The 27,291-nt window shown below is 39.4% G+C and overlaps 1 protein-coding gene across 2 annotated transcripts; it reads right to left on the bottom strand.

Annotated features, from left to right (window-relative positions):
- Nucleotides 1-26,114, bottom strand: CIP2A (cellular inhibitor of PP2A). Of its 2 annotated transcripts, none has more exons than XM_064703142.1 (20): nt 25,622-26,110; nt 24,487-24,634; nt 22,746-22,858; nt 20,774-20,868; nt 20,048-20,144; nt 18,990-19,112; nt 18,696-18,838; nt 17,869-17,944; nt 16,567-16,794; nt 15,944-16,103; nt 14,959-15,100; nt 14,074-14,173; nt 13,096-13,214; nt 10,444-10,636; nt 8,169-8,243; nt 7,975-8,085; nt 7,064-7,260; nt 3,206-3,288; nt 2,571-2,710; nt 1-1,525 (listed from the first exon to the last, which is right to left on the bottom strand). In XM_064703142.1, exons 1-20 carry the CDS (start codon nt 25,784-25,786, stop codon nt 1,355-1,357), a joined length of 2,679 nt encoding a protein of 892 aa, XP_064559212.1. In that variant the 5' UTR covers nt 25,787-26,110; the 3' UTR covers nt 1-1,354. The 2 variants fall into 2 exon arrangements, with proteins under 2 accessions (XP_064559212.1, XP_064559220.1); XM_064703150.1 differs by lacking the exon at nt 1-1,525 and adding an exon at nt 2,856-2,964 and having other exon boundaries at nt 2,574-2,710; nt 25,622-26,114.
- Between the last annotated feature and the right edge of the window lie 1,177 nt (nt 26,115-27,291).

Below are 27,291 nucleotides of genomic sequence, written 5' to 3'. Positions count from 1 at the left end.
AGTACACCAAAAGTGAAATAGACAGCACAGAAAACACATAGTACAGAAAAATAAATATACATTTAAGGGTATTTTTAGGCATGAATGAAATAATGTACAAAGCCATCCAGAATCACATGTTAAATGTAAAACTTTCTCCAGATAACGTAGACTAAAAGGCAGCTACTTTCAGATAAGAAGTACTGGAGTCCCCTATATTGAGATGTTAAGGTACTTGGAACTAAGACAGAACAAAAGTCTCTGCTTGTAGAACATGCAATTGACAACCTGACATGACTCCGATAATTAAAAATCGACTCTTGTGGAGCTATTTTTTGTGCTGGTGCCAGCTACTCCCTGCACTAAATGAGAGAGCCTGTGGGGAAAGGGAAAAAAAGTCCAGTAGTGTGGTGGATAAGGGACATAACATGAATATGAAAACAGCACTGGGAACTTTATTACAGATCTATTTTGATTACAGAACTGGTAATATCATGATGCCTAACAGCAAAATCCCTTACATAGGTATTTCTTTGCATGAATGAAGTATAAAAATCTCTAGGATTTTTTTTTTTTACAGTAAAGAGTAACATATCTTTTTAAAATAAAATTTTAAACAGATACCAATTTATTTGGTAGTTCCATTAGCCACTATTCATTACCATAACACAAAAGAACACAGAAATCCTGTCAAAATATCTTGATGTGTTTGTGCATTTATTTTCTATGCAACCCAGAGTTCAGCTACACTTGGCTTAGAATAGCATACTGAAACAATATATTTTTCCGTTGGGGAGGAAAAAAATCAATATTGATATACTCTGGATTCTGTCACATAAATGCTAAAGATTAATTTACCATTTTCTGCAGACATGTATCTTATTGCCACCTTACTCTGGTGAGCAGCTTGATGTCTTCTCCCTCCCATTCCACCATTTGACAAAGTCAAACTGGCATTTATCAATTTAGTTATTAACATGCTTGGCATTCCCTACTAGAATTTGTTCACTCAAGCACTTTCTGGTAGAAAAGGAGGAAAAAAACCCAAACAACAAAACCTTCCCAACATTCACTTACCCCTTCCTCATGACCAAAACATTTAAAGGGAAAGCACCCACGTCAGCAAATTTACTTTGACACTAAAAGTTTTTAACCCATTACACTGACAGTTACTTTCCAAACTGACTTTGCAAAACTCCAACAAAACCCCTTAATTCAGCAGCACTGTTAACATTTTTTTTGTTGCTGAGCTTTCTAAGCAATAACTGCATTATGCAAAAAGGCAACCAAACTGCATGTGCTGTGTACAAAGCTGGCAGTCACCCCCATAATTTAGCTCACTTAACAGAGTTTGTAAAGCACAGGAAACAGAGCCCTACAAACTGAGGTTCACTGTTTCTACACTTTGCTTGCCATCACTTAGTTTGTGAATTGCTGCAATCACGCTGGCGTGTATGTCCAGTTTTTCCTTCTGCAGATTTATGAGCGCTTCTTTTTCTGCCAAGCATCCTTCTAACTGGGATTTTTGAACTTCCAGAGAAGATGCCTGCAGAAACAAACAAAATATTATAGCTTCCTGTATTACCAATGGAAAAGCACATAATACAGTGAAAGCTGAGTGGCCTGGTGGTGAACTTAAGTAAGTACTTAAAAAGCAGTTTTAAAATGACAAGCTTGTTTCAGAAATCTCCCTCAGCTGGTGCTCATGAATGATTACAGCTACTGCCACACTGCAAAATGTTGGATACCATGGGAAAGCACCAAATCCTTCGTTATCATTGTGCTACCATCTACATTTCATTTCAAGCACCACAACACTAAATATTTACTGAGAACAAAAGAAATATTTGCTATATACTGGATAACATTGCCTGAAGAGATTAAGCTTTTGCTTCCACGAAATGAAAACACAGTAAATTTGGTAGTCAGACTGCACACTTTGCATTTGCTGATCAGTTTGCATGTAAAATGAATCTCTGCTTTGTGATTTTAGAGGGAGTCTTACTTGCAGTCAAGTAAGGCTGCACTGAAGCTTGGGGCATTAGTTTGTGGGTTTTTTTCCTTTGTTTTTTTTCTGTTAACTTTATCTTGCTGACTTGGTACAGCCAAAGTAATTTCTCTTTTGAAAAAAGGACACCCTTTCTTGGAGATAAAAATGGTTTTTTACTAGAATTTCAATGATCAAAAGAACCCCAGGTGCATTTTGGTGCATACATATGTACCTTAATTCAATGTGAGAAAGGGAGGGAGAGCAAGCTGACCTACATTTTCAGAAGTCAAAACTATTGGAGAGGAATTCGTTACATTTTGTTATTTAACCTTATGCCACAGGCTTGGTGGGTTTTTTTCCCTTCCCAACAACATTATGTACTCACATGCCATGCCACACAGAGTCTCATTAGAACTTGATCCTGACTTAAAACACAAGAGGTACGCAATTGAAGTTGAGAGAACTTGTTCTTGTGCACTATTGCATCAGCTACTCTAGGGTCTTTAGGTACTTAGCTACCAAAGTACTGATTTACAACTCTATCAATTAAACAGATACCTAAAACTCCAGTCTCAGGAATGCAGGCACAAGTAATCCTTACCTTGACACTCAGTTCTTCCCTTGCTTGCTGTGTTTCACTTAATTCCTTTCTAAGAATATCGATAGTTTGTTCCATATCTGTTTTTTCTTTCTGCTGAGTTTTTATTTTTTCTTCCAAAACGTTTATATTCTGTTGCAAGGCTTAAGAGAATGAACAAATTAGAAGATCAGATATCAAACTTAGAAAACAGATACTGCATTGGCCAGGGAAACGAGGGGCTTTTTTATTAATTTTTTTTTAGACTCAACATGGCTGCTAATTGAATTGCTGAGTAGTGCCACCTACTGATGAATTTTAGAGGTTGCTTCCAGTCATTTGCAGAGAGTTAAATTAAGCTCTTCTAATTTGCATTTCATACAGAAAATAGTTTTAATGGACATGTTGCAAGAAGATCCTGAAGGGACACAAGATGCAGAGATTCAGTCAAGTCTGGGAAATCAACTTCATGCATCCTTTCTAAAAGATTACAATTTGTATTTGTTTCATTCAACTATTAAATTATGTATCTGTGCCCAACTTTTAAGGTTTACAAGTTGCTCATAAAGATACAGCAGCTTATCTAGAGCCTATAATAACAATATCTAGTTAATACAGTTATTTCTCTAGCTTCAGTGACCTTTAGGTAGGTGACTTACTTGCTATTGTGCCATCTCTGTCCTGCAGCTGTTGCTGTAATTCATTTCTGCGATGTTCACTTTCTACTAACTGTGCAGCATTCCTAAAAGTGCAGAGAAATAAATTTTAATGATTAAAATGAGATATGCCACCATTTCTCTGCCCTAAGAAACTAAAATGATTTTTGTATTATTTCCTGTTACTGTCAAGAGCTTCATTCATCCTATGAATGTACATGGTGTGAGCAGAGATAGATCTTATTTCCTTCCTGCCACCATGATCCAGTCACTGCCCTTCTCTGATCATGGTAGGAGCAACTGAAAAGGCTGATACTGGGAGTGCAAAGGCCAGAAACTGATGCCTTTGATCACAGCCACAAATAATTCAAAATACTGTGGCAGAACTAAAACTGGCATTCAATGCAAGTAAAAATTCCCTGCCATTAGTGATTAAGGATGCTGGGGTTTTAGCTCTTACTATGCTCCTGAAGAGACAATGCAATTAGCAACACCTGTTTCAGGTATTATCCCTGTATCTACACACAAAAAATACCATTCTGAACATGTCCTGGATTGTCACACAACACTCAAAAGTGACCGTGCCATAAGACAGTGACAAAGCTTTTGTACAGGCCTGCCTCAGTTCTCACTAGTTTGGGTAATCCTCCGTTTCCACACTCATTAATCCAGAGGTATTGGCATCTACCAGCAGTACAGCTCTGACAGGAGCACTTGACACTCTCTGAAGCTAATCTACCTTTTCCATTACCAGCCAGACTAATTTCTAAGGCATATTCTACTTGCCACTTGCCTTGCCTAGATGGCATCTGCTGGCACTTTTGTTCACTTGTTTATCCACTTCCTATCTACCAGTTTCTAAGCTGCAGCCTCTAGCAAGAGGGAGGGACATATATTTCCTGTGTCTCCATTTCTGTGGCAGTTCAAGAGTATCTATATAATAAACTGCTCCTCCAGCCTGGCATTAACAAGGGTCAGCTTTCATCAGAGTGCCTCCTCAGTTACCCTGAGCTGCATATTGCACCATTCGATGTAAGTAGCCAAATTTGCTCAGTGCAAACTAATGTATTAGTATGAAAATTTTCCATCTGAATCTGAACTCAAGGCAGTGATTTGGACTGCTCTGATTACTGACAAGGCAAGAGCCTGGAAGGGTGAAGTGAACTTTCCCAACAGCATTTTGATTTCTCAACTGAATACAAGGCCTGCCTATAAAAATATTTTAAATACATCTTCTGAAAACTATGTATTAAATAAAATCTGTCAAGAGCCTATATTCCCTTAGTTACATTGGTGAAAGGTACAGCAGACCTCTATCTTAAGCCATCAAAAATGAAAAATTACAATTACTCTTCAAGAAGACATAGGTAATACTAGTTTTATAGTTGAAAAAGATGTTTTATACCAGAGGCAGAATACCACCCATCATGACTTCTAGGGTAACTTTCAAATGTGTTCATTTAGTAGGGTTGATTGTTCTGGTTTTGTTGTTTTTTTTTTTCCAACTTGACAATATTAAGAGAAAACATACAGGCTAAAAGAAACTACAAGGAAATTTTTGCATGATAAAAGCATTTAAGAATTAAACGACAACCAAAATAACACCTCCATGTTCTCCCAAGGGCACCTAAGAATTGGGTCATCATCTTTCTCCTCATACTACTGCTGAAGTCTGTCAATATTCCCTCACCAATTGCTCCAACCAATTAAGGAGCAAATAAAATAAACCTAAATCAGTACCTACAGATTCTCATCAAAAATAAATGTATAAACCAACCCTGAAGCATCTTTGGCTAACTTCACTTCTGAGATGTTACTTAAAGCACAGTTGAAAAACTGAGACTAAAGTGCTATTTAGTTTTACTGCTTCACTTGCTTTAAAAAGACCAAACTGATCTGCTGCTTGAGTGATTCATTTAGTTTCATCATTGCTTCCACTTGTTTATTTAGTGAATTGTATGTAATCTGTAGATCTTTATATTGCTTTTCAGTTGTTTCATACCTACAAATGAAATGTAATTGCTTTTGAAGAGAGCTTTTACTTTAATAGTTTGCCAAATAAAAATATTTGATGTAATCTATGTGATCATCCCACTCAAGTGACAAGCAAGGTGTTTTTTGGAAATGGGGTGCTCAGCTGAGTGTTTTTTGGTGACAGCTGGCTGTTAGCATGTTAGATGTTTTGGGTTTGCTCTTTTTAAATCAACATACCTAGAATCATAGAATCATTTAGGTTAGAAAAGACCCTTTAGATCATTAATCCAGCACTGCCAAGTCCACCACTAAACCATGTCCCTCAATGCCCCATCTACATATCTTTTAGATGCCCCAGGGAGGATGACTCAGCCACTTCCCTGGGCAGCCTGTTCCAATGCTTGACTTGGAAGAAGAAAACAGCTAAACAAACAAACCAGCCAAGCATGAGAGGATCTCTTACATATCCTGAAGTATTAATGATCAGGAAGCAATGTCCTTCCAGCAGAAAACATTTAGGGATTGACAAAACTATAAATGCCTTCAGAAATTTGCAAAGAGCTAATCTATAACAGTTTGGGTATGTTAGTCATCTTTTAAGGGATCCTATGATCTTCTATAATCTTGTCTTGTGATACTAAAAAGTGAACATACTGAAGACAATGCAGTGTGTAATTAATACAGGCTTATGAGGCAGATTTCATGCTCTAAGCAAAGAGCATTTTCCTACCTTCCTACTAAAAGGCAAATTCTATCCCCTGGTGTCAGTTAATTCATTGTTTTCAAGCAACAGCATATATAAAGTATGAAGGTTGTTTTAAAAAGTAAGTTTTTGCTTTAGAAACACATTGCAAGGATTAGAAAGTTTTGTTCCTAGTGTGGAGAATTTAAAACTGTTAGATCCTAGACACAGGCTGATTTATTTCCCATGAATTAGACAATACATGTTCACAAAGTGTGTGACTGCCTACAATTCAAGCAAAAATGGAGGCACTTCCACAGTGACCATACTAGACACTTATTCAAGAAATCTAGTAATGGAAAAAAGCCTTACACATTTTCCTCCCTCAATGACTCCTTTATTGGCAGCAATAGGTTTTCAAAATGGTCTAATAATGCTTGCTCCCGTTATTAAACAAGAAACTTGATCTCAGTGTTATCAGTTTCTTTGCCTTGCTGACACCTAGTGTCAGTTCATGAGTTGAGAAGTCAAAGCTCTCTTAAGCCTTTATTCTTCCAAAGCACGTTCTAATTCCAAATATTTTTTATCTTAATGTTCTTTGCATGTCTCACATATTCTTTTTAACTTAAGATCCCAAAGAAATAATGCTTATAAATAATTCAGGACACACAATGTATCTCCTTCCTCCATACCTCATTTTTACCTAATTTAAGTCAAATTTGGTAGAGACTTGACCAACACCACCAAGCCCTACATTATGCAAACACACTGATATTGGCTGTTTCTCCAGAACTCTTGCAAGCATGTCATCAAGACAGCTTGTAAGATCAAAGAGAGATATGGAGAGCATGGTATAATGCTAACAGAAACTAAGCATTGTTAGTTCTGTGTCTTAGAGAACAGCGCTCTCTTTTTATACAAAGCTTGTGCTATTTCCTGAACTGAACTTTCAGCACCTACAATTCAGTTCTCATTCCAATGAAAGCTGAATGTTAATACATTAATAAATTTAGGTATGTAAATGTAACATAATTTGAGTTCCTGAAAGACCTTATTGACAAGCATACAGAAGAAAAAATAATGACCTTTCCATTTAAGAACATGACACAGCATGTAAGGTTGCTCTTCTAATGTGCCTAGCACAGTAAAGGACATCAGAACTCTTTTCAAATTAAATATTTGTTTAGAGATCCTACATGCCTTACCTCTGAAGGAGATCAAGAGTGGATTTTTTTAGTCTTTCATGTTCTTCAGCAACTGCCTGCAACTTCCTGTTGTGCTGAAAGAGCTGCTCAATATCAGTCTGTGCTCTTTCATATTCTACCTGTTGAGCCTTCAACAAATCGTTAAGCTCTTCATTTTTTCGTTCTGCATCCTTCAGCATTGCAGCAAGAGTTCTTGCCTTTGAGTGGAAAGACACCCCCAAATAAAAAGAGAAAAAAAGTCACATACATTAAAGGGAGTTCTGTTTCTCCAGCTGTATTAGGCATGTTTGAGGCCATAGATCTAACACCAAAATGTCACCATCTACATTAAGAGAATAAATTCCCTCACCTAATATTAACTACAAATTAATTGGTTCACTAAATTCCTTTAGCTCCATTTATAGACAATCTGAGGGAAGAGGGAAGAACAAAGTAAAAGCTGTGGATTTAGTATCCACTAGCACAATCTTTAATGCAATCTTTAAAGAATAGAAATTATTCTCACTTTTCAATGTGCAGCCCAAATACAGACCCCACAAAAGCAAGCTTGATTTGAAAGTTCATCTCTGATCAGTGAATCAAAGGCACAAACAGCAAACAGCTCTTTATATACCAGCAAATTTGATAGAGAATTCTAGTAAGTGGGTTTATTACTTTTTAATATTGCTGAATTATCACTAATGGCTAGCAAATTATAACAAGCAGAGTAGGGTGGTTTTGTTGACGTCCTGTAAGGGAAATGACATTAAAGAAAACTGTGCCAAAGAACAGGCTGGAGGAAAACTGGATTTTCATGATGAAATTTAGGACTGCCTTAACTTGCAAGCACAGCTTACGGGTAAGCAGTATAGTTTTCACATGTGATCACAGATAATCATTACTCAGTCCCACCCTGAAGTTCCTCTACTAACCTCAGACTCAGCCTGGGCTCTCTGACACCGGTACTGAGCCATCAGTCTCTCAGCTTGAGCCAGAGCTACTGCCTTTACTTCCAGCAGATCCTGCAGCCTCGTTTCTTTAGACTGCATACAGAGAGAACATTTCTCATTAACATTTTCTGAAAGCACCAACTGAAGCATCCCCATGCACATTAGGCTGTACTCACTGCTAACGCCAACAGCTTCTGCTCGTAGACATCCATTATGTCAGATACCCTCACATCAGCCAAGGGCTCCTTCATCTGTGGAAACGTTTTCCAATTACTGATACTGGAAATTTCAATTTACTTACACAGGTAATGTGCCACTAAAGAGCCCAGTAGTTTTGTGAACTCCCCCTGCCACTAGACTTTTTGAATTCACATTTTTGTGTCTGAGGCTATCTACTCAAAGACATCCACTTCACCCTCGAGGAAAGTTTGTGAGCAATTGAACTGGTTAGGCTTAATAGGATTCATCTGCAGAACACTATCAGTCCAGAACTATAAAAAGGTAAAATCCCCATTCTAAAATCATTCCCCTTGGTTCAATCTTTGCTGAAAGATTGCCCCTCATAGGACACCTAAAATAATCTGCCCTAAGATTAACAGCACAAAATGCATATGGTTAAAACTCCTTGTTTATACTCTGCTGCTTTCTCAACATACATATTAGGAGAAAAGGCCCAGGAAAGTTTTTCTAGGATACTGGAAAGGATACTATTGAGGACCTAGAGAGCCTACTCTGTTAATCCGGTGACTTTCTAGAGGAAATGCACCATGGATGGCACAAGAAGACCTAAGTGTTTATTAAAGTATATGCCTGAGTCAAGTGAAAATGCTACTTAGATTTCAGGGTATTTTCTCTTAGGCAGTGCTGCTATAACACCCGTTCTGAGCAGCTGTTCACAGATGCTGATGCATAACCAAGTGCAAACTACGCCAGCTGTTCATACACTGAACACCTACAGAAAAGCCTGCAGCATCCTGAACCACTATGTATGAATGCTTTTAGCAAATTAACAGGAGACCCTGTGCAGCTCCAGTTCTCAGCTCATTTTTCTGTCCCTAAAGTATGAAACAAGTAGTTTATTTTCCTAATTGCAAACTTAAAATATCTAAAGGAGATAGAAATGACTCCAAGAAAAGTTCTAAGAATGAAATTCCCTTTGTTCTCTCTGAACAGTGATACTATGAAAAGTGTTTTCTCAATTATGTTTTTACAAGCATTTGAGCTTCACACAATACACAGAGCTCAAGTACTGGATATTTTAGAGTGAATGTGTACATTGCTTTTGAATTACTAATTAGAAGGTCTAGGAAAAGAATAACTCAACAATTCCTAAACAACTTTCACCCTAAAAAAACATTGAAGCAGGTTTACAATCTGTCACATTACTGTGAAGCTGCTGCATTAGTGCTGTGTAGTCACCTGTGCTTGCTTTGATGTACATTAACATGAACACAGCAATGCACCCACAGACTGTCATGCAGTCCTGAAAAGAACGATCAATGGGAGCATCCAGTGGCAGAGTAAAAAGTAAGCCAAGGAAGACTCACCTGACCTTTTCCACTGTTATTCTAACATCTCTGTGAGATGGTAGCTCTCTGCTACCTAAAGGTACCTCTCTCAGTTCCACTTCTATCAGTTACAACAAAGAGATAAGAGTTGCAAAGCTAAGGCTGGAGACAATACCACTCATACAGATATCAAGCTGTTACCAACAAACTTTCAATTTCTTTCTCCAATTTGCATACTGTTCTTTTAAGCCAAAAGAAAATAGAATCAACAATCCATCTCTCAGTCTAAAGCAGCTACAATGCAGCTAACTTGCTTTGAACAGAAAAGGGAAAGAGGAGATATATTCAGTATCTGCCAGGATGCCCCACAAAGCAGCACGTGGTATGTGGTTCCTGGTTGGGTTTTTCATTCACAATGCAAGCTTCTGCAGAGGGAAGTAAAACCTGCCTTCTGAAATAATAAGAGCACCTTTCCAAGAAGGCCAGAAAAGCTGAGCTACAGCCAACAAAAGGAGAATGTCAGTATGCATGTTTAGGCACACGAGAGATGCACCACACTTTTCTAAAGTAGCACAGCATGTCTACTCTATAACAGGCTATTTCTTAGGAAGCAGAGGGAGGAGGTTCCTTGTATGTGTCCCTGCAAGTCTGAGCAGTTGGACTGTACCTGGCTCCTGCCTCTGCATCAGACAGCTAAGATGACTGTGGGCACACCCTCTGGAGAGGGCCCTCAGTAAGGAGCCCTACCTTCAGGTGTAGCTCAATATAGCATCTCTGAATTCTGCTCAGGAGCTCAGTAAAAGGAGCCCATTCCAAACAGATAGGAATCTAAACCAAACTTAACTGTTCCACATACAGTAGTCTGACACTTGGATTTTCATTTCCATCCCTTCCAGTAAAAAAAGTGTCAAATGTTTCACAGGGGTATGTAAATTCTACTAACCTCCAGTCCAGAATGAAGTTTTTGTATTAATTCCTCAATATTTGAAGCTTTGGAGTCATTACTTGAAGGATAGGATGAAGAACACCTCACTGAAGTAGTGCTGGTCAGAGGTGCCTGCATTTGGATTCTCTTTGCTCTGTGCTGCATTTCTTGCTGTCTGTAGGCATTATTTGCTACAATGCTTTCACCCAGCCTGTATAAACATGAGGCTATTAATGACACAACCTGCTACAAATAGCATTGCAAGGACTGAAGATGAGATGTACAGCCACATTTGCATTACCACACCTTACAAAGATGTGTGTTGGGCATGTGCTCAAACTGGCCAGAGGTACAGAAAAAAGGGGAAAAAATGTATCATGGCTAACTTTTAAAGACAAATGCAGAATCTCATCGGAAAGGGTACAGTGCTCAGCTATTTTTGAGCAACAGATCATATCTCCTATGCACCTGAGAAACAGGTTATTTCACCTGTTATTATTCAAATTAACTGGGCCACTGTTTGTATCAAAGAAGATGAAGAAAGCATTAGTAAGAATTTTTATTGGGCATAAAAATAAGATTAAATCAAGAAAAGGCAGAGTGCAACCAATAAACCTCAGTTTTTCTTTGTCTGCTATTCTATTTTACAATACTGTATTGCATACAACACATTTGACTTAGTAAGTTTTAACCAAAATTAAAGTATGCAGATAGAAGTGCAATCTGTTTAAATTTGTATAGGGAAGAGAATTCAAAAGCTTAGGAAAAAACCACCTATATTCAGGCATCTGTATGTAATTTGTGGCTGGTATTTTCAAGGCAGGTACCAATAACATGTTTCAAACAAGAATGATAAATCAAGAGCTGATTCTAGAGGCACCAGTTATAAAATTTTTGCTCTTGATAAATTCCTTAATTACTAAGCTATCCCAGCCTCTTCACTGAAGTGCTGTCTCAATTGCTTCCTAAGCAAGCATAGCTTATTTTTAACTTGCATTTATAGACATGTTATTTGGCTGTTCCATTGTACAATTCCAGACATATTTGATTTTATAGATCCTTCTTCTTTCAGCCAGACTATTCATTACTGGCTAAGATAAAAATATTTCTTATATCCACAAACCCATATAATTATGGAATAATTGAAAGAGACCCATCTGCACACCACCTAGTTCAACTCTCCTGCTCTTAGCAGGCTGCCCAGGACTATGCCTTGTAATTTTGGCTCTCAAAGGATGAAGACTCCACAACTTCTTTGGGCAACATTTTCCAGTTTGACCTCACCTTACAGTAATTGGGTCTCTTTTCTGATATTTAAAGAAATCTAATAGGTTTTTTCTTATATTTCAGTTTGTGTCTACATCTATCCTGTCAGTGGATACCACTGAGAAGCCTGGTTCTGTCTCTTTTGTTCCTTTCTATCAGCCATTTCAACACACTGGTAAGAAGCCCGCAAGTCTTCCCAAAAGTAAGCAAGCTCAGTTCTTGCAGTCTCACCTTGTGTAATACATGCTCATCCCTCAAACTCCTCACTAGACTCACTCTAGGATGTCTGTATCTCTCTTGCACTGGAGAGCCCAGGCCTAGACACAACACTACAGGTGTGGCCTCACCACAGCAGAGCAGAGGGGAATGCCCTCCTTTGCCCTCTCATCAGGACTCTTCAAGTGCAGTTCAGGGTGCTACTGATCATCTTTGCTATTCTTGAAGGCAGAAGTTACATTTGTTTTCTTCTAGTCTTCAGGAACCTGTCCCAGTCACCATGAATTTTCCAAGGCATTCTGGAGCGGCCTTGGAATGACAACAGGCAACTCCCTAAGCACTCAAGGGCACATCCTGTCAGATCTTCTGGACTTCTGTATGCTCAGTTAGTTTAGATGTCCAATAAGCTGACCCTGTGCCTCCCAGAGTACGTCTTGCTTCCTCTAGGCTTTCCCATTGCTCTGCCTTTGGGAATCCTTATCAGTGAAGACCAAACAAGGCATTCAGTATGTCAACTTTTTCCATGTCCTTTGTCAACAGGCCCCTGTTTCACTCAGCAGAAAGGCACACATTTTCATGTCTGGCTTTTGCTGCTGATGTAATGGTCTTTCTTGCTACCTTGATATCTGTCAGGTTCAATGCCAGGTTGTGATACAATTTGAAATATTTTTTTGTGTATTTTATTACATCTCTGGAAATAAGGACTTCACCAGAGTTTCTCATTAATTTTTCCATTGTTTAAACCACCTTATTAAAATACTACCTGAACTGCCATCTGCCTGTGTCTTAGCCTAATCTGTTCTTTCTGGGAAGATACTGCAAAAGGGTGAGTAAAGCTTTAGGAACTGAAGAATGACACATCTGACAGAGTTCATTAGAGAGAAATCTGATAGTCAGATGAACCCTAAGTTCCAAGCACAGATTTCAGAGAGATGAGCACAGGGACAGGAGCCAATTGCTCCTCTGCTCTCTAGGATCTGACATCAAATGAACACCATCAGCATTGCGATGGCTTCCTCTGGCCCCTGCAGGATCACTGTGGTCTTGTAAGTGCACATAAAGCAGAAACAAGACAATTTTTCTAAAGTTTCTGTGTCTGATAAGCTGAAAACAGTACTCCAAAAAGCATGAATATCACTAAACTCATAAAAATGTCAAATGTAACCACAGTATCACAAAAATGCTTACGCTACAGCCGGAAAATCCGGTAAGGGTGCAACCTCAAACAGTATTTTAAGCCCCACTTGGACCCGCTCTCCATGGTCTGATGTTAAAGCAAATGTCAAAGGTGTAATCAAGCGCTGATCCTAAAAATAAATTTGTTGGGTCAAAACAAGACACAGCAGACAACAACAACAAAAAACCCACAAAACACAAACTACCAAAACATCACAAGGCCCATGAACACAGAAATGCTTTATTCAAAACTTAAGTTACCTTCTTGAAGGTTGCCCTTCTAAGTTTCTGAGCCTGAAGTCCACAGAAGACAAGTGATTTTAAAAGTAGTCTATACTTCTGAGTACTTGAAATCACATTTTACATTAAAGGCAACTCAACAGGTAAAGAGGCTAGTTAATTCCTGCAAGTTTTCAAGTGCTTGACACTCAACATAAAAGGTCACTAGCAGAAGTTATAAGGATTAATTGTGGACTGTAAAACCCATGTTACCCATTAAATTACACAATTCCCATTCTAGAAGCAAGAAGTGTTTGACTCTCTGGACTGCTTTTCCATCTATAAAGTAATAAATTAAGGTATCATCTGACCAGAAACTCTTTTGGCCATGCAAAGCTCCAAATTAGATGTACATATTTAATAGTAACCAAGCCCAAAAATGATTGTGTCGCTGTGGTAATTGTTGTCTAGTTTGCTACCTTTAAACTACAGTCATAATGCAGTCTCAAAAGGATCATTCTTACCAAGCAGCTAAAATATGATTTCATATGCATTACCAAAACAAATTATGAGAGTAAAAGCAAACTACTTTAGAAGTTATTTTAGAAGAATAGTGACACAACCTTTAGGAATTGTGCATAAGGGACTGTACTTTCCTAGAAGATTTACCACTTCAGAGACAACCATGCAAAACATTTATAACTAAAACTACTGTAGTGCAGTGATGCTTTATTTCACAGATACATTTCATAAAACATTTTAAAATCGTACCTGTAACATTTTGTAGAAGCTGACCTTCATATCAGGTACATCCTGCTGCAATCTGCTCATAAGATCAAGTGTTTTCAAAATAATATCAGTAGCAAGTTTGCTTTTAAACGTCCAAGTAGAAAAGCAAATTGGGTGGAAAAAAAAAAAGGTGAGATATGTCAAATCAGCACTGACAAATCCAGTCAATTTAAAAAAACCCTAATAAATACCTTCACAAAGAAAATAAATATATCTAGCAAGGCAATGATGCTGGAACCAAAGAGATCATACTGAGTTCCCTGGACATGTGCCTGAGCTTCTCCAGCATGTCAAGGACAGCAACAGTGAAGACCAAAAATACCAATTCCAGTTGAAAGTGAGGAGGGTTTAATTATAGATCCAATTAAATTTCCCTGGGTTTTGGCCAGTGAAACTGGCTATAAGTTATAGCTATAGCTAAGCTATAAGTTATAGCTAATTTATAGCTATATTGACTTTTAGCTATAACAACATTGAGCTGAAAGAAATGTGCATTTAATTTTCAGTGCAACAATTGAAAACTGTTGCCTCCCATAGCCAATTTTGGAACTCTGATCGCATAAATCAAAATGAGAAATCACATGCCATGAGCAGTTCTAGAAAGCTTTCACTTGGATCAGCCTGAACTACTTCATGGGGTTTAAGGTCATTATTCCACATAAGTGGATCTCCAGCTTATGCCAAAAACATTATCTGAATAAACTGACCAGCAAGATTACTTTTTAGTCCACAAAATACCAAGTTTAATTTAATACCAATATTGATTTAAATGGTACTTTCAACTACTATATTCTTTCCATTGCAACAATATCACAACTCTCACTCTAATCATGTCTAATTGGATTTTAGATAAATATGTGTGCTCACCACATTTTAGAGTCCACCAATTTTGTCCCAAAGCCAGTATCAATCCCACAATAAGGAAACTGGTGTTCTATCAGACATGTGCATTGGCTGGCAGTCAGCACCTTCGAGACATGCATTTTCAGTGTGTCATCTCTGCAGAGCAGTAGGCAGAGTTAAGAATAAATTCAATATACCTATGCCTAGGTATTGACACCAAAAGGCAATATTATATAATAAGGCTAGGGCAAAAAAGCTAGGGCATCAAAGCACAAGAGCTTGTAATACCCAACAACATAAAGCAATTAATTCATGCCTAACAAATCAAATATGCTTCACTTTTCAGTTAATACATACACTTATTGGAAACAGACAGTGAAGGCAAACCTTAATAACATGGGTGGCATAAAAAAGCATAGTCAACAAAAGGCAGGGACCAGGTAGTCCCTAATACAAGACTCAGTTACCTAGAAGTGAGCTAGCACAGACTTCTCTACAGAACTCAGCTTAAATGCAGGACTACACCCTGCAGTCATGTCCCCCTTACTAAACTTACTGTGGACACTAAGGACTCAGTGGGGAGTGTAAAACTGTATAATTACATGTTATTTTTTGTAGTTTCTCTTATCTAAGTTTGTATCCTATTTGGCTGGGAGTTGCACTTGTCATAGCTAGGCAACAATACTATATGGATCAAGAAGATGGCTGCCCAAATTTCCCCACAATTTCAATGGAAAACATTTATCTTTGTTTTTGATCTGCAAATGGCTTCTGTTCTGTTGAATAGCCACAACATTTTATCCTGCACCACTGTATTACAAAATAATTTCACAGCAATTAGAAACTACTTTAGATCTTGCAAGATGACACTCCTAAGTAAAATTAGGGCAGATATTGTCATTAGAAGCTATTAAAGTGACCCAAGGTGAACACGCCTTTTAATATCTTAGAGCACATCATGGTGGAGGAAATAATAAATCAGTTGCCAAGAAGCACATTAAAAGGATATTTGTGAGGACATTAATAGCCTTGACCATTCTTTCACATTTTTTCTTCACTAATAGCTCATCCACAATCTGTTCTGGCATCTGAAGATGATCAAGAAGAACAGGTAGCAAAAGATCCATAAAGTGTTCAGCTGATTTACCATTCTTATTGTTGGTAACATCCTGCAGTAAAGACATTTTATGTCAATATTGAAAAGTACAACACAAGGAAGCCAAGCTTACTCTAGCCCTTCCTGCAGCAGTCTGTGTTCCTGCTTTCCCAGCCTCTTGCTATTTCAGGTGTAAGATGGCTGACCAGTATCATACTGGAGGAGGCAGTTTACAGGGAAACATTTCTGTAAGTCCTAGGAAGGAACTCTGATAGTGTTCTACCTACCTCATGACTTCATAAACTGCCTTGTCTTCCACTTACAGCACAGACATCTTTCTAAAATACTGCGTGTCTTTAAAAGAACAGTTGTTTTATGAAGTATGTTTCTTCCAACATAACTATTATACAATGAACTTTATTACAGGTATTTTTGTATGTGCTATTTTTCAAGTCAAACTATAACAGTTGCTTAAAAATAATTTAAAAATAAGAGCTACTAAGAAGCTCTTTAAACTCAGTTATCAGTCTTGGTACCTCAAAAATCTCTTTGAGTAGTTGCAATGCTAGCCCTGAACAGTCTTCAGAGCCTTCCAATGGTTGGTTTGACAAGTGCACCAATGCAACAGATGGTTCAAAACTCTTTGAGCCAGTCCCAAGTCTGGTGTTTGCAGAGACTGGCAAGCCAGCTGGTTCCAGTATCGCCTGCCGCAGGGTGTGACGCAGTTCTAGCACAGAGCAGAAGGCAAGCAGCAGCTCTAAGATCTGTGTGAAGTGAAGAAGAGTTCAAATACTTTTAAATCAAGAACTTATTCAGAAACTGCAGCTCCCATAACACAAGTCTAAAGAGATACACAAGTTCTATGCAACTTCTTTTAGCACTTGAGTTTTTTGAGGAATAATTTCCTTTCTTTAAAGCCAAGTCAGCAGCAGAAACAGTTCACTGGACTGGTGAGGGTTTGTGACAGTATTCAGTGTATTGCATTCTTCTGACATGACTGCTGGCTAGTGATACAGTAAAAGTACAAACATGTATACACTCAGCACGAAGAAAGCCGTCAAAGAGAAAAACATTCTGAGACAGGAATGGATGCACATCCATTCTCTGAGCATGCACAAAGAGAAAACCACCCTGGAAAGTCCCATGTCAACATGCCTCTCTAAACTAAATAAACAGCAGCAAAACCACACAGAGAGAAACAGTAGCATTTATTATTAACTAGGATGCCTAACACATTCATAGAAAAAAGCTCCAGATTTGTTTCACAGATATGTTTAGCCCCAACATTTTCACATTTCATATTTTAGCCTTTAGTGACAGATAGCCAATGTTTCATTTACATAAGGTGGTAGTGACACAAAGCTGAATGTAACAGTCCACTGCTTAAACAGAAGCGGCATCTGTTTGTTCAGCTAAGGCAAGAACACTTATTCCTACACATCTGGGATTAGCATCAGGGTTCCCTGATCACCAGCTGAAGTCTGAGTAGTATTAATTCAAGGTTTAGAGAGCAAAGTGGGATATACTGCATTCCTGGTAGATGCCAAAATTTCTAATAGCCAAAGCACAAAAGGTGTTTCTGTTGGCTTTTTGCCTTTACATCTGTTGCCTGAAAGCAGACACACAATCTGGCATAACCCCAACATTACAAATTCAACCTGACAGCCTTTTGAATAACTAGAAAATATAAACCTGGTGAATTCTCTAGGTCATTTACGAGTCCTGAAGACAGTGTATTTCATGACCAACCCTTGTACACAAGGAACCTATTTATAATAACAGAAGAGAAACTAGTTTAGGAATGTAGCCTCAGCCTTTAACAGAAAAAGTATAAATACCTTAGATGATGAATCAGGATCCCTTCCATGAAGAAGATCTAATACTTGACCAAGGCAAGAGGTGAAGTGCTTGTACCTATAGCATGCATAGAGAAGAAAAACATTATAAAACCGAAATTTCAGCACATTTAGACATTTACACCAAGTGATGAATGAAAGTGCCCTGTTCTCCTTCTTATCCCCAAACACTTCAAGTATGGTGATGGTTTTGATAATATAATTTCTATTTAAATTTTTAATAATTTAACAGCACAAGCATTAAAATATTTCAAGTTATTTATCACTAAGAACGAAAGCAAATTCCTTAAAATAAGCTATGATTTTTCAGCTATGTTTACTGCTTGATTTAGATTAATAATCAGCACCTAAATTCTGCTAGTGGAAAATTTGCAAAACTACTAGTTAAGCTCCCACAGAGCCACTCTATCACCCATCACCAATAAAATTATTACTTCTTGTAACTTCAACTATACTATTCCACTTCAAGATTGTATAACATTGTAAAAGGCAGGATAGCTACTCATCTTGTTGTCTGACTACCAACACTGTCCAGACAAAGCATTACAAACATTACAGAACAGAGTATTCAATGTTCCTTCAGTGACAATGAAAAAAACAGGTTTTAAGTCACAATTCTGTGTCAAACTAGTAACCCAGCAACCCTTTAGGTTCAGATATAGCAGTTATAATTATAATCAACTAGCAACATTCAAAAAGCATCTTGGGATTTTTTTTCCCCCTAGTGTTTGGTTTAGAATTCAAATAGCATACAGCAAAGAAACTGAACTAGAGCTTAGGAAAAATACTTTTAGGAAATGCAGGCATACCTGGTAAGATAATCTGCAACTTTGGGGTTCTTCATAAGATCCATGAGTAAATCAACAGAATATTTTCTTGTTAGAGTGTCTCCATTTACAACAATATTGAATATTAACTGAAATGTCTGATGGATATTTCGAGCGTGAAAGAGCTGGAAAGATGAAGAAAGTTATGTATAGGCACATACTTTGCTGGAGGTCTTGCTCATTAAAAGTAGCTGGAATTCATATTTTATTTGGGCAGTGTAACAATTGGTTTTATCTACAACTTAAGAATAGAAACAACTTCAAAGACACACTTACTTTTTCTCCTACTTCTTCATTTAAGGTAAGGCTTGATAACACCGAAAGCGCAAACACAACCATAGTCAAACTGCTGTGGGCCAAGAAACTTATTAAGGTACGATAGAAACTCTTCACATTATTCTACAGCAAAAAGGAAAAACAAAGATATTACAAACCCATCAAATTTACAGGTCTGACATATTTATACATAAGCCATACAAATAATGAATAATACAAAAAAATGTTGGTATGGTAACAGTTCTCTGGGAAAGCTATTTCATTGTTCTGCTGACATTGATGTTAATGTTCTCTTTCCAACCTGTATAAGGAAAAATGAGAAAAAACACCCCAAAACAACAGAGAACCAAGGAAGGAAGAAATTCCATCATTATTTTAAGGAAAGATGAGAAAGTCATTTTGCTAAAGCCCATGACAGAAAATAATCACTGAAAATTGACTCCTAGCCCTTCTCTGATTAATGATCAGATCTGACAATAGTTTCTCCCTTTTTTTGCCCCCTGCCTCTTCCAAGGTAAACAGAACATTTGCTTTTATGTAGATTAATTTCTCTTTCTGAACTAAAAAATAAAATATTTGCACTGAATTATGAACATAGAGGAACCAAGCAGTTCAGATATGTATATGTATTTGAGGGTTCAAGGACCCTGACATGAAGATCAGTGCTATTTTACTGATTTATCTTTTGAAAAGCAAATCTCCTTTTTGCTTATCAAAAATCCACCTATAATCTTTATGTTTTAATGACATTTAGTTTTTTCTATGGAAGAATGATCATATTTTCAATTCACTTTTCAGCTGCAGAGAACAGTTGCAAAAACCAAACACATAATACAAGCCAGGGCAACTACACAGCAATGTACCAAAGGAAAGAGGATACCCAACGTCCTGTTCTGCTTGTTATTTCCTCCAGCATGGGAGAAACAACTGCCCTTCGGCAGAATAAGCAGAAAGTGTTAAAGTGCTGAAAGTGTTAAAGAAGTACTAAGGTACCTAGTAGAATCAATTAACTCTTACCCTTAAGCTGGAGAATCATGACACAAAAGCAAAGTTCTTACCAAAGATTTTATCTGACTTTGAACAGACAAGTTGTGCCGACAGAGGTTTGCCAGGAGTCCCAAACACGGTATTGTTAACTCATCTTCAGTGGATTGACTTAAAAGAAAAGCCGAAAAGATGTTTTCATTGAAACATCCTGAATTTAATTACAAGAAATTGTAGGGTGGGGGCAGGGAGAGCTGGGTGGTTGGGGGACTTATATTTTGTTTTGTGTCTTGACAAGAGCTTGTTTTTTAATGAGACACCATTTCACCATGCAAAGGAAAATTCAAACTGTAATCCATGCAGTGTGGGCAGCTTTTAACTGAGTAGATCTGAAAAAAACCCAAAGTATCAGAGATCACTGCTATCAGAGGTTGTTTATTACATATACTTATAAGTTTCATTAGATTTCTTACAAGAGCACTTGAATAAAGTTTTTATTAATCTAACAGGTCTGCTCCTAGTGACAAGCATGAATTTCCTCCTGGCTTTTCTCTTTATAAGCTCCCTGCTCCCACAGGTGTGAAGGTGGGCTGAGGCCAATTAATATTCCATCACTCAAAGTTCCACAATCACTACATTTGACAATCTGCAACAAGTACTTGGTTTTCAAAGGAAAGTGATAACTTCAGAGCCCAGCTCACTCTGGAGACCAGGTTAGTACAATACTCTAATAGTCTTCAGAAAGTTCAGAAACTTAGCTTGCTGTTTCCCATAAGAAAAGACACTGAGTACACACTTACACATGATGCATTAGAAACAAAATTAATCCATCGATGTTGGCACCAGCACAAAAGATGGGAACGTTGTAGGTTAGTCTCTGCAGCAACTGAATACCCTGAGGAAACAGAAAGCTGTTCACATGCTTGTCCTATACCATCTCAGGAGAAATGTTACAAAAGATGAAACAGAAAGGACAAATATCAAAACAACACAATTAATTTTCAGACTCTAACATTAACGTAACAATTACATAAGCTGCTGCAAGCACATTGTAATGTCCTAACATACTGATGTAAAACCCCAAAAATATTATTAAGATTTTATTTTGACAGAGGAGTTACCTTTTCAGCCCATTTGATGCCTTAAGTTTTAGCTTTCATATTTTTCAGATTCTGTATACTGCCTTAGTGTGTAACTCTGAGCTTTATACTAAGTGTTAGTAAGTTCTCTTCTCAGGGTAGATAGACAAAACAATCCTTTTCCAGCTTGGGACCCGAGGACAAATGTTACCAGCTTCAGGCCCAAAGAGCATAAACAGCAGTGAACTGAAGAGAGCAAACATGGAGGATGGGACTTCATAACCTGAAGCTGTAATTGCACAATTAACCCCAATATGTAAATAGACCAAAACTTATAAAAGTGTGAAACATTGTGACCATTTTGGGTCCATCTTGGGTGTAGTCCTGACCAGGCTCTTGTACTGCCCAAGGTGTATCCTTTTAAGGCCTTTTAATAAATACCTTCTTTATTTTTTAGCTCTGTCTAGTCTCTGTTTCAGGTCAGCCTCTCAAGGCACCACATTCCATTCTCCACCTTTGCCTTACCAGCAAGTTCTCCATTCTGTCAGTGATAACCAGGCTTTGTCCTATTGAAAGGTCTAGAAGTCTCATCAAAATCCAAAAAAAGCACTTTCAAGCTCTTGTAGAAAGGATGCCTACAGGAAAACACGTTTGCTCTAAAGACTGCCGACTGATCTAAGGGTAGCAAACTCCTTCTACAGCACTCTTCTGGCACATAACCGAAGTCAATACACTCAAACATGACAAAAATCACACCAGAGGTTAGCCGTCGAAACAAAACCTCAACATTTAGATATCTAAGAGCTTCAAGGTCTTAAGATTGGATCTATCTGGTGACTGCAAAATCTCTCCTATTGACTGGTGAGTCACTTGGATCCCTAGATCTTGTGGTACTCCCAGTGCTTTGAGAAATACACAAATCACAGGAATAGAGATCTTTACTGGATGCCTGACTTATTTTCCACACAAGAGCCACAGGACTACCAGTAAATTAATTTTCTGCTTTTCAGAAAGAGACAACAGGCAAACAGCAAGTACTTGCTGAAAGCTTAGAGGAAAACCTGTGCATATTTGAAAAAAATAAGGCAAACTTTAAGGACAGGTTAAAATTAGTGAGTTCAAACTGATAGCCAGACATTCACTTAAGCTTTGATTAGTACAGTGCCTGGCATTCACTGGCAGATAGCACTGACCAGAAAAAAGGAGGCCACACATGCTCTGCCAACCTCTCATGAAAACAGGCAGGCACAACTTTCCTTTCACTCCTTCACAGTTACCTTTCAAAGTACTGCTTAGACAAAATGGTCTCCAGGCTTGTGTTATGAAATGGCTTTTGTCAGGAGAAACAGCCAAATACCTCAACTGGAAATCAATCTTCTGAGCTCTCAACAATGACTTCTTGAAATAATTTTTAAAAAGCAGCATTTTTTTGGTTGGTTGTTATTTTTGCTTTGTGGGATTTTTTAGGGGCTCTTTAAAGCAGGTGAAAAGCCCAGTAAGAGTAGAGTACAAAGAACTCTATAAATTGTAAAATTCCTGTCACACCTCATACAGCAAATAAGGTACACAGCTAAGATCAACTTTCCCTTGACACATTATTTCCAACAGAGCTTTTGAAGGGTTATTATATGCATAAAGTATAATGTTCATTGTGCAACAGTAGCCAAACATGATGAAGCAGTAGTTCCTTTACCTGTACTAAGACTGGGTCACTCAGATTAGTAGAGCTTCGATGAACCACTCCTGCCAGCACGCTGGTCAGATTGTAGGTGTCCTGGAGAGCTTCTCTAGTCTCTGTGTCTGAAGCTGGAATTTGGGAGTTATTAGCAAAAGAAACTGTCCTATTAGCTACCAGTTGAAGCAAAAGCCAATGTTTTTGAGCAGTTCTTCACCCATGTTTTAAAGGTAATTACAAACAAATGACAGCTCCTACACTCTTGCCTCTCTACCTCACCTTTGGGCATACAGCTAATTATAACACTAATTCATTTCCTCAAGATGGTTGGACATTGAAAGAATAGTCTACCTCCTACCTACCAAGTTTCATTCCTGAGATCTTGAAACCTGCACTTCAAAGGCTTAGATCTTAATGAGCTCAGTTTCTTGCCTCACGCTATGGTAGAAAGGTAGACTCAAACTGATAACCTGATAGGGTTATCTACCATTAGTTAAATAAATAAATAGAAGCAGAAAGAAATTCTGCTTAGGCAATCTTCAAAGAGTTGTAGCAAAACAAGTAGAGCAATAGATCATTTGGAAGAGGACTTAATTCTTAAAATTTTCCAGAACCCTATAACAAATATAATTTCACAGTAATTGTTCCAAAAGCATAAAAGGAAGCTCAGAGAGGCTTAAACTCCATGAATCAGAGAAGATAAACAAAGGAGCATCATAAAGGACTCAGATTTTCAATAACTACTCATATATGATGAGAAACTAAGCAATGATGGAATAATTTTTCCCTGTATATGTAGGTTGTGCTCTGAGCACAGAGCTCTCTGGATAATGAAGTCCCATTTCCATGAAATAGAAGGGAAAAAAAAAAATCACAAAAAAGGCATTTCAATACACAAGCAAAAGGCAGTAGAACCTCTTTGCTGTTGGGAAGCTTGATGCACATAGGCCAGGCTATTGGAGAGCCCACACTGCCAGCAAACACTCCAGTGGGAGAGGTAACCTGAGGTGATGACAGTTGAGGATTGTTGCAGACAGGTAAAAGATGTTACAAAATAAAGGTCTTATAAAATATGGCTTAGGCCCTGCTACTCTAGCTAAAGCTAGCAGTAGCTTTTAAGTTCCCATGTGAAGAAATCCTAAGAGAATTTGTTTGCATTACAAGCTATTATTAGAGAGAAAAATGGCACCTGCATAAACAGGTGGCATAAAAAGTGGCACCTGCATAAACAATAGATTTGTCCCATGAGAATCCACCAAAGATATATGTAAACACCTGTAGATGGTGAGTCTTAACACCTACAGACACACAAGCACTTTCTAACCAATGAATTAAGGAGCAAGAAAACTACTAGACAATCAGAGTTGAGCACAAGGTCTGTGAAAACTGTGTAAAAATAGTTATGATAATGAAGAATTGGCTGCTTCTGCACGAGGAAACTGAGTGCCAACTGATTGTTATTACAACAGAGGATGTGACACCACTTCTCCCTATCCTTGCACACCCTAGCCACATTTCTCACTTGATTAAAAAAGTAGTCGTTTCCAGCTCAAAAAATGTAGGACAAGAGATTAATTTCTCACTCTACCCCACTGGATAAATTCTCAGCATGATCATTGTCATTCAGAGGGATGACTTCAAATCTCCTTCTCGCTGCAATGCTTCTTCCAAGACATTAATCTCCCACAATCACAGATAAGCATCTGTCTTATCTTCCCCTGTCCGGACAAAAGATAAAAAGTTCAGATGCAAACCTTACCTAGCTGCGATAGCAAAGTAACCACAGACAAGACCAGAGAAGGATTTATATTTGTGTCCTCCAGGAGCTCTACAAGGCAACTGAGACATTCACTTGGTAGAATCTGGTTTGAAGCAAAAAAACGGGTAAGCTTCAGTCCGGAGATAACCTGGAGATGAAAGGAGAAAAACCTTACTTACTCAACTGCAACAATGTAATTGACACAAAAGTCGAAGCACAGAGTTGCATGAAATAGATTTTGTCCTACTTGACAAACGGAGAATGTAAGTGTCATTGTATTGGGACATTTATGTTCATGTGTGCTGGGGGGAAAAGAAGAGGCAGAAATGGAAAAAAACTGTTTTTCATTCCTTTATGCTTGGAAAGTACCAAGTTTATTTATTTTTAAAGAATAACCACGTTGCAATCAGCCTGCCTTCCAGAGGCCTGGACAGGGACCCAGAGGTGGCACTCCGCAGGGAGGATCTGCAGGGGCACTCAGGGCTGGTTTGGGAGGACTCTGTGGCTGGAATGAAAAAATGGAACCTGAGGTAGCGGAACCCTTCATAAGAAGAGGCCAAAAATTATATACCTGTACACCAATACAGTTAGACACGATTTATATTTTGTATATGGGAGACACATAATGTTGCTTTTGTGTATTCCCTCCGTATCTCCTTACAAGGGATATAGGGAAGAAAGCAAAGTGAAATACTAACTCTCACATAAACAATTAAAGCAACTAAAATAAATTAAAATAAATAGCAATTAAAATAAATCTGTACTTGAAAAAGTAACTTGGAGATTAATTCAAAGGCCACCACATAAGTTGTACACAAAGCTGTACCTGAAGATCAGGGAAATTAACTGGTCCACCTCCTTAGTAAAAACACGTCTAAATACGTAGCACGGAAAATTCCAGATACAAAACCAATTCGTAATTCACACGCTATTTTTTAAGCTGTAAAACGATTCATGCGGGCCAGAATTTAAGGGATAAATAAAAAATTAAGTCCCCTGTAACCCACACTATCTGCTTGCCGTGGGTGCATATAGACTCACAACACACCTCTATAAACACACAAACACACCAAAAGACGTTATAACAACAGATACCACAGCAGCCCCCACGCCCCGGCACGGGAGCGGCTCCCACCTCCAGGCTGCGCTGCAGAAGCGCGGCACTGTGCGCTGTCCTGGCGGCGCGGTACTCCGTGGCTGCGAGGAGCAGGGCTTTCATGCAGCTCGGGGGGTCCATGGCGGCCCGGCCCCTCAGACTCTCCACCCGACCCTCACTCGCATTTCCCGCCGCCGCCGCCATCGTGACGCAGCGACCATTGAGCGCGAGCGGCCGCCGCGCGGCAGCACGGGAGACGTCGCCGCCGTCGCCATCTTGCTTAAGGGAAGGGGTGGGCAGCAGCCACGGCTTGGGGCAGGCGGCGAGAGCCGGGGGAGGAGCCGGGGGGTCCCGGGAATGTGGGCGCTTGGACCGGTGATAGCGGCTTTAGGGCTCATGTGCCGTCGGGGCGATCCAGAGGGATGCTTTTCCTAAGCGGAGCTCTGCGTGGTTGGGGGGAGCTGAGTCTTCCAGCCGCGCAGCCTGGGGGGCTGCCTCCGATTGAAGCCGCTGTCGCTTCCCACCTGGCGCCCGCAGCCCTGCCTCGCCTTCTTGCTGTCTTTCTAGTACCCATGATCCTTTCCTCTCTTATTCGGGAGGGCTTAAGCCTGGCCAGAAGCCAGCCTCCCCCTCCCGCGAGAGAGGCCAGGGAACCACAGGCGGGAGGGGGAAGTTTTAGCGGTGTCCTGGCGATGGCGGGGACCGAACCCGGGGCCCCGCACCTGGCCGCTGGTCCCCCTCACACAGCGACCCCCGCAGGCCGCTGCGGGCACAGCGCCCCCTCCCGCTCCCTGCGCTGCAACGGGAATCATTCCCTCGTACTCCTTGCAGCTGGAGTGCCCCGGGACGGCGGCATCGTGCCCTTCTTGGACCATGTTCTTCTTACACCATGTGCTCGAAGTTCCAGTGTACAAGAGGTTCCGCGCCCCCACTACTCAGCCCCCCGACATGGACAGACACCCACTCACTGACACACCCTTTGGTTGTCGGCAGGTAGATGCTGCTGTGTGAAGCTTTTGAACATATTTTTTCAACTCGTGCACTGATTGTTTTCTGTCATATTAGGCCTGCAAATATGTGTAGGAACGTCTGTATCGGCCTCTGTATTTTCCTATGCCGTTAATAGGACAAACATTGCCGTAAAGGGCAGGCGAGCAATGTGAATGTAAGGTAAATGTCATTGTCTCATTTAACTCTTTTAAGTCCTTGATCCTTCTTGTGTCCCCTTTCACATGACTGCTGCAAGGGAACGCTGGGGAAGTGACTGGAGTGTGGGCCTGAAGTCACCCTCAGTCCTGGGTTCTGCCCCAGGAGCTGCAGCCACCAGGACTGGTGGTGTAAGTCTGAGTCCAAAGCACACTGACAAGTGCCACCTGAAAGGCACCACGGCCGGGCCCTTGTCCTCTGTTCAGCCGTCAGAGTCACTCAGTAGGCACCATGAGGCACAGGCTGGAATTCCTTGTCGCTTGGCCTTTTCCCAAGGCTGAACATCCGTGTGACTGAGTGAGCACCTGGGGGACTGCTGAGACTGTCATTTCAGAAAAACTGCAGTTCTGTGCTTTGTTGAGGACTGTGCTGCTGGAAGTGGGGTGTCTCAGCACAACAGCTCCTCAGTCTGCTACCTGTGATAACCAGCTGTGAGACAGGCTGCAGGATTCTGCATGTGAAGAGACACATTAGTTATGTGCTTCTACAGAGCAAGGGCTCTG

This window comes from Zonotrichia leucophrys, chromosome 1, assembly GCF_028769735.1.
Source record: "Zonotrichia leucophrys gambelii isolate GWCS_2022_RI chromosome 1, RI_Zleu_2.0, whole genome shotgun sequence".
Classification (NCBI taxonomy): Eukaryota; Metazoa; Chordata; class Aves; order Passeriformes; family Passerellidae; genus Zonotrichia; species Zonotrichia leucophrys.
This window is presented reverse-complemented; position numbering and strand designations above follow the sequence as displayed.

What these genes read in the sequence shown, in the direction of transcription:
- CIP2A (XM_064703142.1), bottom strand. Translation starts at nt 25,786, where the DNA reads ATGGCGGCGGCGGCGGGAAATGCGAGTGAGGGTCGGGTGGAGAGTCTG. An exon ending in AAAGTCAGATAAAATCTTTG is followed by an intron (nt 19,113 to 20,047) that starts GTAAGAACTTTG and finishes TTTTTGCTGTAG; the next exon opens with AATAATGTGAAGAGTTTCTA. An exon ending in AGAAGCTGTTGGCGTTAGCA is followed by an intron (nt 8,086 to 8,168) that starts GTGAGTACAGCC and finishes CTCTGTATGCAG; the next exon opens with TCTAAAGAAACGAGGCTGCA.